General features: G+C 38.4%; 1 protein-coding gene across 1 annotated transcript; it reads right to left on the reverse strand.

The window, feature by feature from the left end:
• Positions 1 to 909: 909 nt before the first annotated feature.
• On the reverse strand, positions 910 to 3,523 carry gas1b (growth arrest-specific 1b). The gene has a single exon (XM_060862921.1). The coding sequence runs from the start codon at positions 2,704 to 2,706 to the stop codon at positions 1,918 to 1,920; it is 789 nt and encodes a 262-aa protein (XP_060718904.1). The 5' UTR covers positions 2,707 to 3,523; the 3' UTR covers positions 910 to 1,917.
• Positions 3,524 to 17,995: the final 14,472 nt, after the last annotated feature.

Raw genomic sequence — 17,995 nt, forward strand, 5'->3', positions numbered from 1 at the left:
ACAGAGTAGCCACAGAGAAGCTCTGAACAGAGCTTTTTCTCCGCTCTAGTGTGAGCAAGACTTTAAATAAACACTTGACTGAGGACAAATAAACGAGCCAAGGCACTGCTTGGCTCATGCCTCTTGCCTCTGATCCTTTTCATAATCACCCCCCTCAAAAACCCTTAATGTGGAACAGGAAATAACACTTACTACTTCTGTAATCATTTGTGTTTACAGGTCAAGTGTAACCACCCCCACCGCCACCCCCAAAACAAACACTCATATGCAGGCTGCAATTAGTCATTTAACTGCAAATGTTCTTAGACAATTCAGCAAGTCTTGATTTGTTACATTTCGAATAACATTTCTGTTCAACCCATTTTTTTCTCTGAAAAAATGTGAATGTTGCATCTGAATAAAGCATCGATGCAAACCAGAAACTAGTTCAAGCTCAGTCTAGCACACTCAGAACCTACTGAAGCCATTTGGATGCTCTCAATCCCAACATGCTTGATTTTACACACCTCAGCATTCAACATAAGCTTGCATGCTCCTCTGTTATATGCTATGCAAAGGCATGCAACATGTCACTTTTGAGTCTCAATTACAGACTGTAACTCTCCTGATCAAAAGAGCATTAATATTAGCTACATGGCACTTTCAGTGATTATATAAGTTTCTTATGTCCATAATTATGTAGTTTTTCTTTTTGCACAATGATCAAAATAATCCAAGAAAAAAAATTCAAAATCAAAACACTTTACACCCAAAATTTAAAGACAAAACTTAATTTTCTAATTTAATTTTTCAAAAATATTTGTATATTGTGATATTAGCACATCAAAGAAATGCACACAAGTTATTTTTGTGTATAAAAAGTTATCTTTTTTTAATTTATAAAAATACTCCCATTTCCATGTCATCTTACATGGAAAATGTTTTTCAGTATTTCAGAATAAGTGAATTTCTGGTAATGTACAGCCCTTAACATTCAAGAGGCATGGTGCTAAGTGGTATTAACATTGAAATTTATGTGTTTCATGATTATTAGCATTTTACTTGTCTGTGATTTGTTTTGAAAAATGCTGGAACCGGGGCTACACTTTAACTACTAATTATTTATCTGCATCTGACGTTTGTCAAATTATATGAAAGCTGTAAATTAATCAAAACCCCAGACAGAACCAAACGAAAGAGATTTCAGCATCGGATTACAAATAATCTCTATGCTAGTTTTATAACTGTTTATTGGCAATATGGATGCATATGTACAATGAGTTTTTATAGACATTTTCAATATATAAATGATATCAGAATAAACTGCATGTGAAATATTTGAAAAACTGTAGAGACTGTATGATGGCATTGTTGAACATTGCATGGTCAATAAACAACTGATGTAAACAGAAAAAATACACTAAGAATGGATGTTAAATAAATATTTCTTAAACGTAACAACTTATTTCTGGTGTATTAACCTTGGTTGGGTTAATAGCAGACAATACCGCAATAACAAATAATATACTGTGCAGCCCCAAAGCACAAGTAATTTACACTCCAAATAAAATGTGCAACTTAAAGTTCATGCATGGTTATGACTATGAGTATTTGTATCTGGGCTGATACTAATCCCAAGTGCTGGACTGGTATTGTGTCAGATATATATTTTGTATTCAATGTCTTTTTCTGTAGTAAATGTGTGTAATGCTGCCCAACATACAGAATACAGAACACATGATTCCTGGGACATTTTGGTCAAGTCTGCAGCAGAAGCTTGTACGGTAAAGCGTACTGTGTACTGTGCAGAAGTCAGTATCAGGTAGTGGATGGGATGATATTCAGAGGCTTGATATTATAACAGGAATGAACGAGTGAAATCCCTGCAATAAACACTGTAATTCGGTCCCACTCGGAGTCCTTGTAGTCATTTTACATTCAATGAAGAAGCGTAAAAAGTAACATGGTGGAGGATATTATCAAACCTGTGTGTGCACTAGACACTACACCCGCGCTATCCTCTTCCTCATAATCCCCCGTGTCATAGTCATCCTCAAGTTCATCCTCGTCATCAGTAAACCCGCTACCCGTGTCCGAGTGCTTATGCGCGCCAGAACACAGGCTATTCATGCTGATTTTTACGTGCTCGCAGATGATCCTCTCTGCGCCGTCGCACTCGCACGTATCCAATAGGCGAGCCTTAGGCACGGAGCGCATGCGCTTGATAACTCGCTGACATTCATTCGAACAGCGTTCACCGCCGAACAGCTCGCGGCAGTGGAACATGTATTCGCGCATAGCAGCACTGCAGATCGCATCACCTTCGCATGCGCGACGCGCTTCTGTACAGCCCGTGTGGCTGATCCGCGGCATGCATGGCTCTATGGCGCGTTTGGCGTTTAAGCACACAGTGTCTGTGGCGCACTCGCAGTGTTCAAGTCCTGGTCCGTTGTCGGTCAGATTGAGCTGTACGATCGATGAGATGCAGTGGCTCGGGCACTTCTTCTTGTGTCCGTTAATCACAGATCCACAGGCACGCGTGTACTGTGTGTACGCGTAATGGCACTCTGGTTCTGATTGGCATTTCATAACAGCCTGCCAGCAGATCAGACGGTGTCTGTGGGCTGGGGACGCAACGACCAATGCGTCAAAACGCACCAACGTTAAACCGGCAATCCAAATCCATACCGGGAAAATGGATATTTGTACGCACGTATGCGTGGGCATTCTGACTCACTGTACTTCAAATGTGCCAGCCTTTTATTCTATGTCTGAGAATATCCGGCCTTTTAAGTGATAACAATCTGGCTAAAAACACATTTACAGTGTTAAAACCCAGTGAAGTCTACAGTATGTGAACTATGTGCAACGCCTTACCTCTTTACGCAACTTGGCAATCAGCGTTCAACAAGTCAAGCAAAACTTAGTAGGGAAAAAAAAGAGTCGATTCAGTCGTGAATCCGCAGTGATGCCCTCATAAATAACCCAGACTGCCATCACTACTCCTAATGTTTTTAGTTTCACTATGCATTTGGTTATTAACCCAACAGCCAGCACATATCCATGTCGGTTCAGCTTCAGTTAGTCCTGCAGTTCCACTTGGGTTTTCAGCCGAAATTCATAGCCCAAGCAAACAGGGGCTTCTCGTTTGTCCTTTTAGCATCTGCACCCAGGGACATGCCAGGCTTTCTGTCAAAATGTCCATGATGTAAACTTTTAGATTCCATCGCAGAGAATTTGAGGTGATCACGAAAATTTAAATGAAAATTTCCTGCAAGTCCAAGGATCCGTTTGTGCACGTTTTCCTGCTCAGAGGCCAAATATTCATGCACCAAACTAAGAGAACTTACTTTCTGTCGCATTGGTTCTTCCTCTGCAGCTCGTCTCTATTCGCTTAAAATCTCGAACTGAGAAGAGAATGTTGGACTACGTCCCAAACCATATACTACCGTACTGCGTAGTGTGTAAAAAACATAGCACACAGCCTTCACTTTTGACTCACTATTTAGTAAGTTAGTATGCAGGTTTGGATGCAGTTTTGTATCCCTATTGGTCTGTTGCGTTGTTGTGATTTCGGAGTCATTTGAGGGCGGGATCAAAAACGTGACAAAGGGTTTGGGGTTGTGGTAGGGGGATGGGATGGATCTGTCCTCTAAAGTTCTTTTCGCTTCAAGAAATCTGCATGTCTTGCAAGAAGGGAGAGAGAGAGAGAGAGAGAGAGAGAGAGAGAGAGAGAGAGAGAGAGAGAGAGAGAGAGAGATGACCTAAACAGAGAGACTCTTGTGTTTGGGACCCAGTAAGGTGATTTGTAGACATTCCTTCTCCATCACGTTTGCCATCTAGCCAAAGGCTGACCATCACAAGGAGCTCCTTTGAACCCTTGTGGTTGGTTTGATTTCCTATAGACCTAATAGGCAGCTGTTGCAACACATGGTAACCCACTTCTCTTCTCTTCTCACCCTGAAACAACCTCATCCACACTCTCACACCAAACGCCATTATTTACACAGGCCCAACTGAGTATGTCATACTCATGGACCACACACACAATCACCTCTAACTTTGGCTCCTAGTTTAGCAAGATTGTCATATGTGATGTGCTTGGCATGTTTCCTGTTTAAGTACAGCAATGAAATAAGGTGCATGGTCTGATGAATCACATTTTCTTTAAACATCACGTGTGTCACTTATCTGGGGAAGAGATGGTACCAAGATGCACTACAGGAAAACGCTAAGCTGGCAACAGCATTGCAATGTTCTGGACAATGTTCTTCTTGGAACCTTGGGTCATTGCATCCATGTGGATGTTACAGTTACCACCTACCTAAACATTGTTGCAGATTAGGTATTCCCCTTCATGGTAACATTATACCTTAATGGCAGTGGCCTCTTTTAGCAGGATAATGCACCCGTGCTACACTGCAAGGAATGGTTTGGGGAACAAGTTCAGAGTTTCATACATTGATTTGGCCTCGTATTTCCCTGGATCTCAGTCTGATAATTGCCTCAAAAGGTCAGAGCTGTTTTTACAGGACAATTTTAGGTTATGATAGATATAGATATACAAAGTTTATATAGATATACATACAAATAGATAAGATATAATAGATATACAAAGTTTACACCTGTTAAGTGACAGGCTTTTATGATTTAAAAACTGAAACTAGGACCAATCATGTCAGACTTTCTGAGCACTCAATGTGTAATTACAAAATATAGAAATAAGGTGAAAAATAACCAAACTTTTTTGGAAAAAAAAAAAAAAGGAAAAATAAAAAATAAAATACAACGAACAACCAAAAAAAAACCCTATAATAAAAAAAAGTGTATAAGTTTGTATAAGGGAGTGAATAAGTACACTCCCTTACACTGATACAGCTGTATGATTACTGTATTGTAATGTGCTGTATTAGAATCACTTGAATTGACTGTGATTGGCTCATTTTGAACACAGCCACATTCTGAAAACATTCCCATGTACAGGGTTCTTACTTTTGCAACCAGGTGTAAAAAAGGTTATATTTTTCTCTATCAGGTTTCTGATAGTTTATTTTTCATGTAAATTGTTATGCTATAATTTCACACAGAGATTTCTAACATGAATTGTCTTAGTTTCATTTTATTACATAATTTTATTACATCATATATTTTTATATACAAAGTAGTGCTCCAACATCAGAACAGGAGGTAGCCAAGAGCTACATTTCCAGCTTCACTTTTTTTCATCATACCTACAGATATTAGAGGACGTTTGGAGAGGTTAAAAGGGACAGTTTCTTCACAAAGAATTTCCCTGGCATTAATCACATTGTACATTTTTCAGTGTTAGAAAGCATGGAGAATTCAGGAGTTGAGTTCTGAAATTTATAAAACAAAGCTTTTTTGTTTCATGAAAAATGCACAGTGGTATATTCTTAAATTTCACATAAAAAGTCTCCACCCAAGAAAGGATCAGAGAGCAAAGCCAGTATAACACAGTGATGTCTTGAGGACAGAAAAAAATAGACTGGTTTACAAGGAATTGGAGCACAGAGTGAAGATGGAGGCGTGGAAGTGCCTATGAGAGACCGCAGTGGAGTTTATATCTAGATTGTTCAACAGGATTTTAGTGAGTGAGAAGATGACTGAGGAATAGAGGAGAAGTGTTCCACTGCTGATATTTAAGAAAAAGGGTGATGTGCAGAGTTCTAGCAACTAAAGAGGCATAAAGTTGATGAGTCACACAATGAAGCTAACGGAAAGAGTAGTGGAAGCTAGGCTAAGAAAGGAAGTGGATATTTGTGAGCAGCAGTATGTCTTCATGCCCAAAAAAGAGCACATCTGATGCAATTCTTGCTCTGAAAATGGTAATGGAGCAGTACAGAACAGGGATAGTCAGAAGGAGCTGCGTTTTTGTGGATTTAGAGAAAGCATATGACAGGGTGCTGAGAGAGGAGCTATGGTACTGTATGAGGATGTCAGGAGTGGCAGAAAAGTATATGTAAGAGAGGAGTATGACTGCAGTGAGATGTGCTGTAGGTTCGTTCATGGTGCAGAGATGGGGCTACATCAAGGATCGGTTTTGAGTCCCTTCTTGTTTGCTATGGTGATGGATATTTTGACATATGAAATTAGGCAGGAATAAAAATTTTGTGAATAATATTTTGATCTGTAGTGAGAGTAGAGAGCGGGTGGAGGAACACCTAGAAAGGGGAAGACCTGCTCTGAAAAGAAAAGGAATAAAAATCAAATGTAGTAAGACAGAATACTTGTGTTTGAACAAGAGGGAGGGAAGTAGAACAGTGAGGTTCAGGGGGATGAAATCAAGAATGTGCAGGAGTTTAAATATCTGGGGTCAACCATCCAGTGTGATGTGGAGTGTGGAAAAGAGGTAAAGAGTTGAGTGTAGGTGGTTTGGAGTGGGTGGAAAAAAGTGTCAAGAGTGTTGTGTGACAAAAGAAAGTTAATTGGTGTGAGAGTAGAGGATGTCAAGGATAGTTAGTCGGAAACAGATGACTTGCTGTGGCGACCTTTAACGGGAAAAGCCGAAGGTAAAAGAGGAAGGAGCTTTTTATGATTTTTTATGAATTCTGCCTTCCTGAAAGAGAGAATTTGTTCAAAAATCACCTGAACCTGCTTTGTCATTTCCCTTTCTTTAGCAGTATTTCCTGCAAAGTGAATTTCTTTTAGCAGTGTAGGAGTAAAAAAAATTACTCTAAAAATATTTGGGAAAATGTGCATGAATAAGGTGTGATTCTGGCAGTTGGACAGAGCTGCAATGGGACAAAATCTACCACTAGAACTCACAAGCACACAGCAACTTTATTAAAGTTCCTAAAATTGTACAAAAACAAAGAGTTAACAAAGAGTTTTAGAGTCACTGCCAAAATAAATATGCCATGCAAATCATCCTAACTGACAGTACTCTTAATTTTCTCGTTGTTATACTATTAACAATGTTACAAAATGTCAATAAAGAATTAATTCAAAATAAAGAATTGTTTAAAGAAATAATTATTAATTAAGAAATATATAATTAAGAAATAATAATTATTATATAAAGAAAATAATTAATCATATAGCTAGATTTGTGTATTCAATTGTATATACAACAATCCTATATATTCCATTAATCCACAGAAAAAGAATGCCCTCACTTATGTAAATTTATTTAACAAACCCGAAAAATTGGGTTGGACACCTCTGTATTGTTAAATTTCATCTAAAAGCATGTGGTAAAACCATTAGAAGAGGTAACCAGTTAATTCAAATGCATAATAATCAACATTACAAATATTGCATATTAAATTACCTGAATTTTTATTAAGTAGGAATTGAACATTAAAATATTTAAAATCTCAATTTCCCATTTCTGCCTGCTTTTGTAATTACTAGCTCAGATGTGGTGGCTCCAGGAAACAATATATAATAACGATTCCAGAATGGGATGCCAACTTTGCTGTAAAAAAGTTGCCTGAGACGTCTTGTCTCTCACTGGTGGGCCAACAGCCTCAGCGTCTCCATTGCTGTCACAACTAATTACACACACTGGATCCTCTCTGCCAAAAACTAATTCACGAAGACCCTCCCTCATCCAAAAGGCTTCCAAAGGCATGGATTTGAAAAAGATGCCAAAACATCTTGGACCAGGCATTCTATCTCTTTCTCTCTATATTAAAAGAAACATCTGCTAACCGTTTATCATTCATTTCTTTCTTTTACTGCACTGTTTGTTTAACAGTCTGCTTTTGTTTCATATCTTAAGCAAATGTTTCTGAATGAGTTTTTGCATTTTCACCTAAAGGGGCCACTTTAAGCTCTGGACATAAAGACCATATGTTGCATCCTACAAAGCAAATGTTTGGAATTCCTCCTGTTTGAACGTAGCACCCATGAGCTTTGAGCAGTTGCATTGATTAGAGTAGCTGTGACATACAGTACAGTGTGAAGAGACACTTAGCTGATTAAAACCTGGTTTGCCCAAAATGCATCAGTGCTCCTGGCTTTTATAAGCATTTAACATTTTGTGGCTTGTTTTCAGCTGAGGAAGCAGGGCTAATGTTAGTTCCTTCTTAGTTTCTATAACAGAGATACAATGAAAGTAAAACTGCACTTTTTGGACACAGAAGTTACAAATGGCACATTAAAACTGCAGTACAAAGTATTTTCATCATTAGTAAATTCTCCAAAACATTAAAGCTTACTAGGTGTCACTCTAGTTTTAATAGTAACTGATACATAGTTTTTGACACGTCGTGTGCAGTGACATACCTAGCTAGCTAAAAGACATTTTGGATAATAAATAAACACAGTGGAACAAACAGGAATGTACCTTTTGCTCTCCAAACTACCAACTACCAGTATTAACTTATTACACAGACACAGCCATGTATATTAGTTTACTAATCAGTAGACACTTAAGTCATGATGTGTGTCTGTACTAAGGATTTGCTGGTTTACATTTCAAATACTTCAACAAAATCCACCTTCTACCCACATCTGAAGACAGGAGTTACTCATGTGTGGTTAAATATTAGTCAGCATTTACACTTACTGATTCAGTTAGGTCTAGGCCATGAAAGTGTGACTTGTTTGAAACAAATATTGTAGTTTGTGGTTGGCAAATTTGCTTTTCCTCTGCCTCTGACTTACTGCGATAGGAACACACGTCAAATACAGACAGACATTCAGTGGTGGACTGTCAGACAGAGGTACTTTTGTTCCCACAGGAAAATCCCTCTATATCCCACATACCAGGAACCAGAAACACAGACTAGCCAAGAAAGACATTTATGTTCCACAAAATACACATGAAAGCAGGTCTGAGTGGATGCAGAGAAGGTGGTTGGGAACTGAGACAAAAACGTAGTTCAAGAAATAAAATCATGACTAAAGTGGTGAAGGGGACAGAGAATATTATAACAAAGGCCAATACTCACCTAAAACAACACAATAACCCGGGGCCACTGGAGCAAAACCACAGTAGCCCAAAACAAACCAGAAAACAATCACAATTCAAAATGTTTACAACATATAGTTACATTGCTCATGAAATTATTGTAAACGGCAAACAGTGGTGAGTGAACTAAGGAATATACTAATAAACATGGTGACATCATTATGAGGTATGAATATTTATCATGGTCAGTCTAAGAGAAAATGAGACATGAGCTGGAAAGGCCACAAGAAAGCTATATATTTAACTATTTATTATAAAATATAGACCTGATTTTCAGAGTAAAATTATCCCACAAAGAAATGGTATGAAATATGTGATAGTTGTCTGCAGATTCTGGAATCTTCTGTAAAATATTCACCCCCAACAAACACAATGGTCTGATGGTCTAACAATTATTAGGCAAGTGAGTATTTTGGCCACATTTTTATATATACAGTTGAATATATACATAATTTTGCATGGTTTTTTTTCATGTCTTTTTTGAAAGTGCTAAGATATTGGCGCATGATCACAGAACCATTAAACTTTTTTTTTTTTTTTTTGCAAATAGTCAACAGGGTCGCAAGAAACGTGTTGAGAAAAAAACAACACAAATTAACTGCCAAAGATTTCAGAAGAATCAAAGTTTATCATCCTACCAGGAGTCCCCATAAGTACAAGGTGTTCAATGCTCAAAGACATGGCTGACCACGACTAAACAAGACACGGAAGTTGAAACATCAAGACTGGGCCAAGAAATATATGAAGACAGGTTTTATGGACTGATTTTATGAGAGTGACTCTTGACGCTCCAGGTAGATGGCCTGTGGCTGGATCAGTAATCAGCACAGAGCTCCACTTCAACTCAGATGCCAGCAAGGTGGAGGATGGGTATGACAGGCATGAGCTGGTATTATTTTGAACATGAGCTATTTGGACCTTTTTGGGTTGAAGATTGACCTACTGCAAGTTTTTAGGAGACACTTTATTAACAGATGAAAATAAACAACTGAGATGGAAACATTTTCATTTTTTTATTTGGTTGCATAATAATTCTGCACACTAATAGTTGCCCGATAATTGTGCACACACAAATATTCTTGTAAGAAAGCCAAAACCTCAGATTTACATCCTTAAATATACAGGTTTGAGGTTTATTAATAGTTTGGATTGACCAAGAGCACTGTAGGTTTTTTTAATTATAAACTGCAGAGATTTGTCAGGATTGTGAGAAAATTCCACAGCGTGTCTATTCATAGGACTGAACAAAAGCTGTTCATTTGATGATGGGGTCACTGGGATGTCTTGACAGGCCTTTGTTCTATTTTTACAGTCAACGCTTAATGTTTTATTACTTCACATGCTTGCTAAAATCTCACGGCCAGAAAGTGGAGGCTAGAACCAGAATAAGCAGCCATTTGTAGACTTTAAACAGTAATTAATAACTAATTCCAGTGATCAGTGGTCACTCCATGATCAGTATAAGCATCCTACATGGATACCATAACAGTTTAAACAAAAACTACTGTGTATAATGATTATAATGATTTATAATTCCATTATCGAGTGTCACTCAAAAAATAGTTGATTTCCTTCTGATTTCCTAACCCTTTAGTTAATCTCAAGGTTTCTTCCTCATATCCTGAAAGGAGTTCTTTCTTGCCACTGTCATTTCTGCATAAATTACATAAAGGTCTATTGTTAAAAGCATGTACATTAAAATGTAGTTGAAATGAATTGTTTTGAAGACCACCACCATTGATGACCTCCATGGAAACTCCTCTCAGTTAGAATGCTCTGAAGAGAAGCACTTTATAGGGGAAAATAAACCAGATCCTAGAGGACCACTTTTTCATTCAGTCCTAATGCAGTCTTCTATCATTACACTGTTGTGTGTTTCATATGGGAGGACAGGAGGAGAACATTCATGGTGGTCTAGGCAGACATCCATGAAAGACCTCCTCACACACACTTGGCTATGTTTGGTTTTGTAGCTAAGATGTTCAAGGTGTCTCTAAAAAGATTGTAACCTCTGATTGACCCACTCATAAAAATGATTACAGTAATTTGTATTGTCGTAGTGTTACCTATAGATCCTTTAAGAATAATTTCATCCAATGAAAACCATCCACCAATACACTCACTGAGCACTTTATTAGAAACAATAACTCCACAATAGGAATATTAAAATCCTACCCTTTTTTTCTCAGTTCTTCAAGGCATGGATTCCACATGATATTGGAAACATTTATTTGAAATTTGGTTCAGGTTGACATGATTGCATCATCCAATTTTCTGCAGATTTTTCAGATGCATATTCATGCTTTAAGTCTCCCGTTCTACCACATCCAGAAAATGTTCTTTTGGATTGACTGGGAAGGCCACTGAAGAATAGTGAATGGTCTTGTTCACTAAACCAGTTCAGTTTTGCTTTGTGACCTGTTGCATTATTATGCTAGAAGTATCCATTAGAAGATGGGAAATTGTGGCCTTTAAGGAATGCACATGACCAGCAACAATATTCAAATTACAGGCTACATTCATGGAATGATTGACTGGTATTAACAGGCTCAAATCTTCACCTCCACCAGGCTGGAATGTGAAAAAAGGTAGGTTGGGTTCATGAGTTCAGCACCAAATTCTTAACCCTGCCATCTGTGTGGCTCAGTAAAAATTAAGATTCATCAGAATCTGTTTTTCTAGTCTTAAGCTATCCAGTTTTGAGGAGCCTGTGCCCACTGCAGCCTCAGCTTCCTGTTCTTGGCTGAGAGAATAGAGCCCAGCATGATCTTCTCCTGTTGTAGAGCAACAGTCTCAAGCTTCTACATGTTGGGCACTTTGAGATTCTTTCTGCACACTACAATCAAACAGAGTGGTTGTCTGAGTTATGGTAGCCTTTCTGTCAGCTCAAACCAGTCTATTATTCTCCACTGACCTCTATCATCAACAAGCTGTTTCCACTGACTGGATTGTTTTCCTTTTTTGCACCATTCTGTGTAAATTCTAAAGACAGTAGTGCATGAAAATCTCAGGAGATCAGCAGTTAGACATACTTAGACCGGATCAAAGTAAAAGCAACAAACATGCCACAGTCAAGATCACGGTCATCACATTTTTTTCACCATTCTGTTTTATGATGTGAACATTATTCAAAGCTGAAATTTTATGCATTGTATAATTCAAAAGGTGCGCAGTTGTTCCTAATAAAGTGAGAATATACTCTTACTTGAGTATATATCTATGTTAAATGTGATACATTCTCTGCATGTAGATCATCCTGTTATGGTTATCATAGATTAACTACAGGTATACTAAATGACTAACCTTTACAACAACATAAATTGCTCTAATTGTTGTGAAACACTTCCCTGACTGCATCATAAAGAAGAGTATATTGTCTGGATGGCTGTGATCATATCTTCTTGGCCTTGGTCCAGCACTGCTTGCTTGTAAGTAGATAAATGTCCTGTTAAATTTTTTTTTGACAAATTAGAATTTGTCACTTTATTAGCTAACCCTAACTTCAATTATAACAAGGAAACTTTTCCATAATATCATCTCCAGTGTGAACTGACACAAAGTAGCTCATTTATTATGTGTAGCACTGTTATGTATCTTGACCGATCGATACTTAATTAATGTTGCTTTTTTTAAAGTCAAGTGGAGCTGAATTGGGCTAGTAATAATAATAATAACAATAATAATAATAATAATAGGGGGGTACGATGGCTTAGTGGTTAGCACGTTTGCCTCACACCTTCAGGGTTGGGGGTTCGATTCCCGCCTCCGCCTTGTGTGTGTGGAGTTTGCATGTTCTCCCCGTGCCTCGGGGGTTTCCTCCGGGTACTCCGGTTTCCTCCCCCGGTCCAAAGACATGCATGGTAGGTTGATTGGCATCTCTGGAAAATTGCCTGTAGTGTGTGATTGCGTGAGTGAATGAGAGGGTGTGTGCCCTGCGATGGGTTGGCACTCCGTCCAGGGTGTATCCTGCCTTGATGCCCGATAACGCCTGAGATAGGCACAGGCTCCCAGTGACCCGAGGAAGTTCGGATAAGCGGTAGAAAATGAGTGATGAGTGAGAATAACAATAATAATAATAATAATAATAATAGCAACATTGGAAGTAACAAATGAACCATAACCCACATGGAACATGTAAATGAATACACATACATTTAGTACAGTTTGTTGATTTGTGTAAAATAGTAAGTCCCCCATCATCAATGCAGTTAACTGTCTCTGCGGTAAAGTTCCCACAAGGCCTTATGCTATCCCTGAGTCAGACATGGTGTGGTTCCCTATGGTCTAGTGGATAGATGACAGATGAACCTGTGTTGAAAATGATGGTGTTCTGTCGCAGAACAGGAACCACCAGATGCAAATGTCTTAGTGCACTATGACTCACTTTCAGTAACCACTGTATCCTGGTCAGGACCCTGGATGGGACAACAATCCCTCATAAGGAACCCTGCTTAGAAATATTCTCATATGCATTTACAATCTAATGACAATTTATTTTAGTTAATTCACTAATTGCCATGTTTTGAGAACCCACATAAACTCCACAAGGACATAGGGAGAGTTTTTAAGAGAAGTTTCACACAGACAGCAAACGACTTTGATATAACAGCAGTTACTTAGCTACTTTAAAGTTCACCATGCATAATTGAGTATAATAGAAATAACTTAAAGGCTTACAAAACACAAAGACAAACAGATAAATGTTCAGAATATATTGATACAATACAGGAAGAATTAACACTTTACTAAAGAGCCTTGGTCAGACAGTCAATGCATTTTTTTTGGCTAATCTTAATTTCTCTAGGCCTTCCTGTCCCCAGGTGCCCTTACTTCAAAATTATTTAGGATTATTTAAGTGGGGGATGTGTTAGCCTAGTGTTTAAGGTGTTGGGCTACCAATCGGAAGGTTGTGAGTTTGATTCCTACGTCCACCAAACTGCCACTGCTGGGCCCCTGAGCAAAACCCTTAGCCCTCAATTGCTCAGTTGTATAAAAAAATGAGATAAAATGTAAGTCGCTCTGGATAAGGGCACCTGCTAAATGCTGTAAATGTATTTAAAATTAAATCCCCTCTATAGAAAGTTCTGCCCCATATATAAAGCAACATGTATCACTTCATATGAGACCACAAATCACAAGAAAATAAATGAATGAAAGTATAATTAAAAGACATACTAACTCAACCAAATTTGCCAGATTGCAAAAGACATAGAACATCAATTAGGACTTGCAATTGAACAATTGAATTGTAAACACACTTTTCCACAATATTTCACCTTTCTTCACATTTGTAAAATAAAGTATCGTATATTTATATTAACACTAAGATCATAGCATTACACAGTAACCTAAAGACTGAACTAAAAACAATGTAGCTGTGTTGTGTAATGCTCTGATATTTCACAATCTAGTATTATAGGTAAAAGCTCTCAGAACAACGAACGGTGCCATATTTAATTTAGTTACCATATTTAGTTATTTTAGTTATGGACACATTTCCTATGACAGGTAGTGAAAGTACACACACACACAAACACACACACATCAGAGTGACAAGAGCAATAGAAAAGAGAATAGCCTGTCTGAGGTTCAAACCCAATATCTAAATATTGACCCTGTGACTTGTAATCATATTTGGCTTGTGGAAAGTGAAAATAAACACAAGTATGCATCTGTTTGAGATCCGAGATCCTGGAGGCACATAAGGAGCACAAAGATCCAACATATTACACATATATACACACACACACACACTGTCACTTGAAAGTTTGTGAACCCTGTAGAAATTCCTATATTTCTGCATAAATATGCCAGTAAATACTTTAGTCCTTGGATCAGTACTTGGAAGAATCATATCTTGGAAGAATGTTTCTGTCATTCCTCAGAACAGCTTCACAACTGGGATTTTGATGGGTGTCGTCACATGAACTGCTTGCTTCAGGTCCTTCCACAATTTTTCTTTTGGATTAAGCTCAGAACATTGACTTGGCCATTTCAAAACATTAACACTCTTTAATCATTATTAGGTAGACAGACTTGGGTGCTTGGCCTTATTGTCTTTGTGTATGATCTATTTTCTCTTGAGATAAAGTGCATGGACAGATGTCCTGCCATTTTCCTTTAGAATTCACTTATAATATTCTGAATTCATTGTTCCATCAATGATGGCAAACTGGTCCAGATGCAGCAATATATTCCAAAAGCATGATAGTTTTACAGAAGGTATATATATACAATTATATAATTATATATTTTTTTATGCTGAAATTCAGTAGTTTTCTTTCTCAATAAATAAGCCTTCTCGTTTTAAAAAAAAAAAGTATATATACACACACACACACACACACACACACACACACACACACACACACATATATACATGTGTATATATATATATATATACATATATATATGTATATATATATATATATATATATATACATATATATCTGTATCTGTATCTGTATCTGTCATCTGGCTTGTTTCTCCACATGATCTTTAGCAAACTTCATGGGTAGCAATGTTCTTTTTAGTGAGTAGTGGCTTTCTGCTGGCAATTCTAACATTAGCCAAAGTAAAAGAGGCCTTTAGTTGCTAAGACATTACTCTGGGTTCCTTCCTGACCCAGTAGACTATTACATGCCTTGCTTTTGAAGTGATTTTTGTTGGTTGACCACTGATAGGGAGGGTAGCAATGATCTTAAATTTCCTCCATTTGGTTGCTGCAGCAAATCATTTGTTTCCACCTAACTCCATCCTCGCCATCCTCTTCTCTCGCACCAGTTCACTTCATGTACTCTTTAAACACATCCATATATCTCCTCTTTGGACTTCCTCTCTACCTCTTAACTGACAGCTCCATCTCCAACATCCTTCTACCAATATAACAATTCTCCCTCCTCTGCACATGTCCAAATCATCTCAATCTAGCCTCTCTGACCTTGTCTCCAAAACAGCCAACCTGAGCTGTCCCTCTGATGTGCTCGTTCCTAATCCTGTCCATCCCCGTCGCTCCAAAAGACAACCTTAACATCCTCATCTCTGCTACCTCCATTTCTGCCCTTATGTCTTTTCCTCACTGCTACAGTTTCTAACACATACAGCAGAGCTGTTCTCACTACTGTCTTGTACACCTTCCCTTTGATTCTTGCTTAGACTCTTCTGTCACAGAACACTTGTGACACTTTTCTCTGCCCACTCCACCCCCCCAGCACAGGCCTCTTCACCTCTTTTCCACACTCCCCGTCACACTGGTTGGTTGACCCCAAATATCTAAACTCCTTCACCTTCTTGACCACAACCCCCTGTAACCTCACTGTTCTACTTCCCTCCCTCTCATTCAAACAAATGTATTCTGTCTTACTACAACTGACTTTCATTTCTCTTCTTTCCAGAGCAGACCTCCACCTTTCCAGGTGTTCCTCCACCTGCTCTCTACCCTCACTACAGATCACAATGTCATCCGCCAACATCATCTGTCTGTCTTTGTTGTTAACCTGCTCCTCATCCGATCTGTTATGGAATAACAGATTTAAATTTGGCACATTTTATGCCGGAGGCCCTTCCTGACTCTATTTCCTTCCTCTCTATTTATCAGGGCTTTGGTCCAGCACAGAACACAGAAGTCACTGGCTTGCAACCCCTTGGCTGTACATTTATTTCTATACCTAGTCATTACATCAAACATTTCAACTATTTGCATGTTGTCTGTAATCACTTATATTGAAACTGTGAGGAGAGTCAAAATCTCCTTGGTGTGCACATTATTAAGCACCTCACCTGGGCATTCAACACCAACAACAACACTTAGACAGACTAGCAGCTATTTAACTTCTTGTGGTGTTAAAGGAGAGCCAAAACTTCCCAGTTCCACATTCACTACCTTCTACAGGTAGAACCTAACCTTGAACCAACCTAACCAGCTGTTCACTGTTTCTTAAGGGAACTCAGAACTCAAGATCCACTTCCTGTAGATTGTGAAAATAGCTGAAGAAGATCATCATAGTCTCCCTACCACCTATCTACACCTCCTACCAAAAGTCCAGCATCTGAAAAACATTGTGGATGACCCTTCCCACCCCTCTTATGGACCTTTAATCCTGCTGCCATCTGGTACAAGCTACAAAAGCATCCATGCCATCCTCTTGTGATATTGCACTCACAAGAGATTCTTTCCTGAGCCAATAAGAATATTCAACACATTAAAAACCTGCTAAACTTGACACAAGATATTTGTTCCCAAAGAGAAATATGGCCATTACATTCAGTCAATTGTTCAACAATAGTTGCTTTGTCTTTATAAGGATGGTGGAGGACTTGGAGGAGTACTGGGTGTGAGGATATATGTATGCAACATGTTCAAACAACATTAAGAGTTTCAGGTAACTTTTCCTCCAAAGCTGGATACAGATCAAGATACAGATTCAAATACAGGCAATCACCTCTCAGTCTAGTGCAAAGGCTTTCTTTATACCATGGCTACACTGCTGAATTGCAAAAAAGCACTGGAGGCAAAGTAGGACTGGGTTTTTCATGTTGATGCCAAGTGAGGGTTTCCTTAGTGTTTTTAGCTCAGCACTACAGCCAAACAACTTCTGGGTTAGTAAGCCTATTGCTAAACAATTTTAGATGATTAAGTGAATGCTGGCTGAACCACAGATGTCATCACTGGCTAAGCAATGTACAGAAGTGAATCGGATTAGCTACCACAATTTTTCTTGCTCAGTCGTCAGATTCCAATCAGTTTATAAAAATTGTGGTGTCCTGTATTGCATTGTACTGATGTACAACTCAAAAGCACAAATTACATGAAGTACATGCCACAGAGTTTTTTCTGGCACTGGAAAAAAAAAAATTTAAAACATTAAATTTAAAAACATTAAAAGGACGCTCATATCAGATTCCACAGCTTCTGATCGGATCTCAGCATCTCTGGCAGAAATTTCATCTTGGATGACTGCTCATCAGTTAAAGCTCAATCCTAGCAAAACTGAACTGCTGTTTATCCCAGGTGTTCATCCCCAGGTCATGATCTTGCTACATCCTTGCACAACGATCTGATCTCCCCTTCAGCCACAG

Source organism: Tachysurus vachellii, chromosome 26 (genome assembly GCF_030014155.1).
Source record: "Tachysurus vachellii isolate PV-2020 chromosome 26, HZAU_Pvac_v1, whole genome shotgun sequence".
Lineage (NCBI taxonomy): Eukaryota > Metazoa > Chordata > Actinopteri > Siluriformes > Bagridae > Tachysurus > Tachysurus vachellii.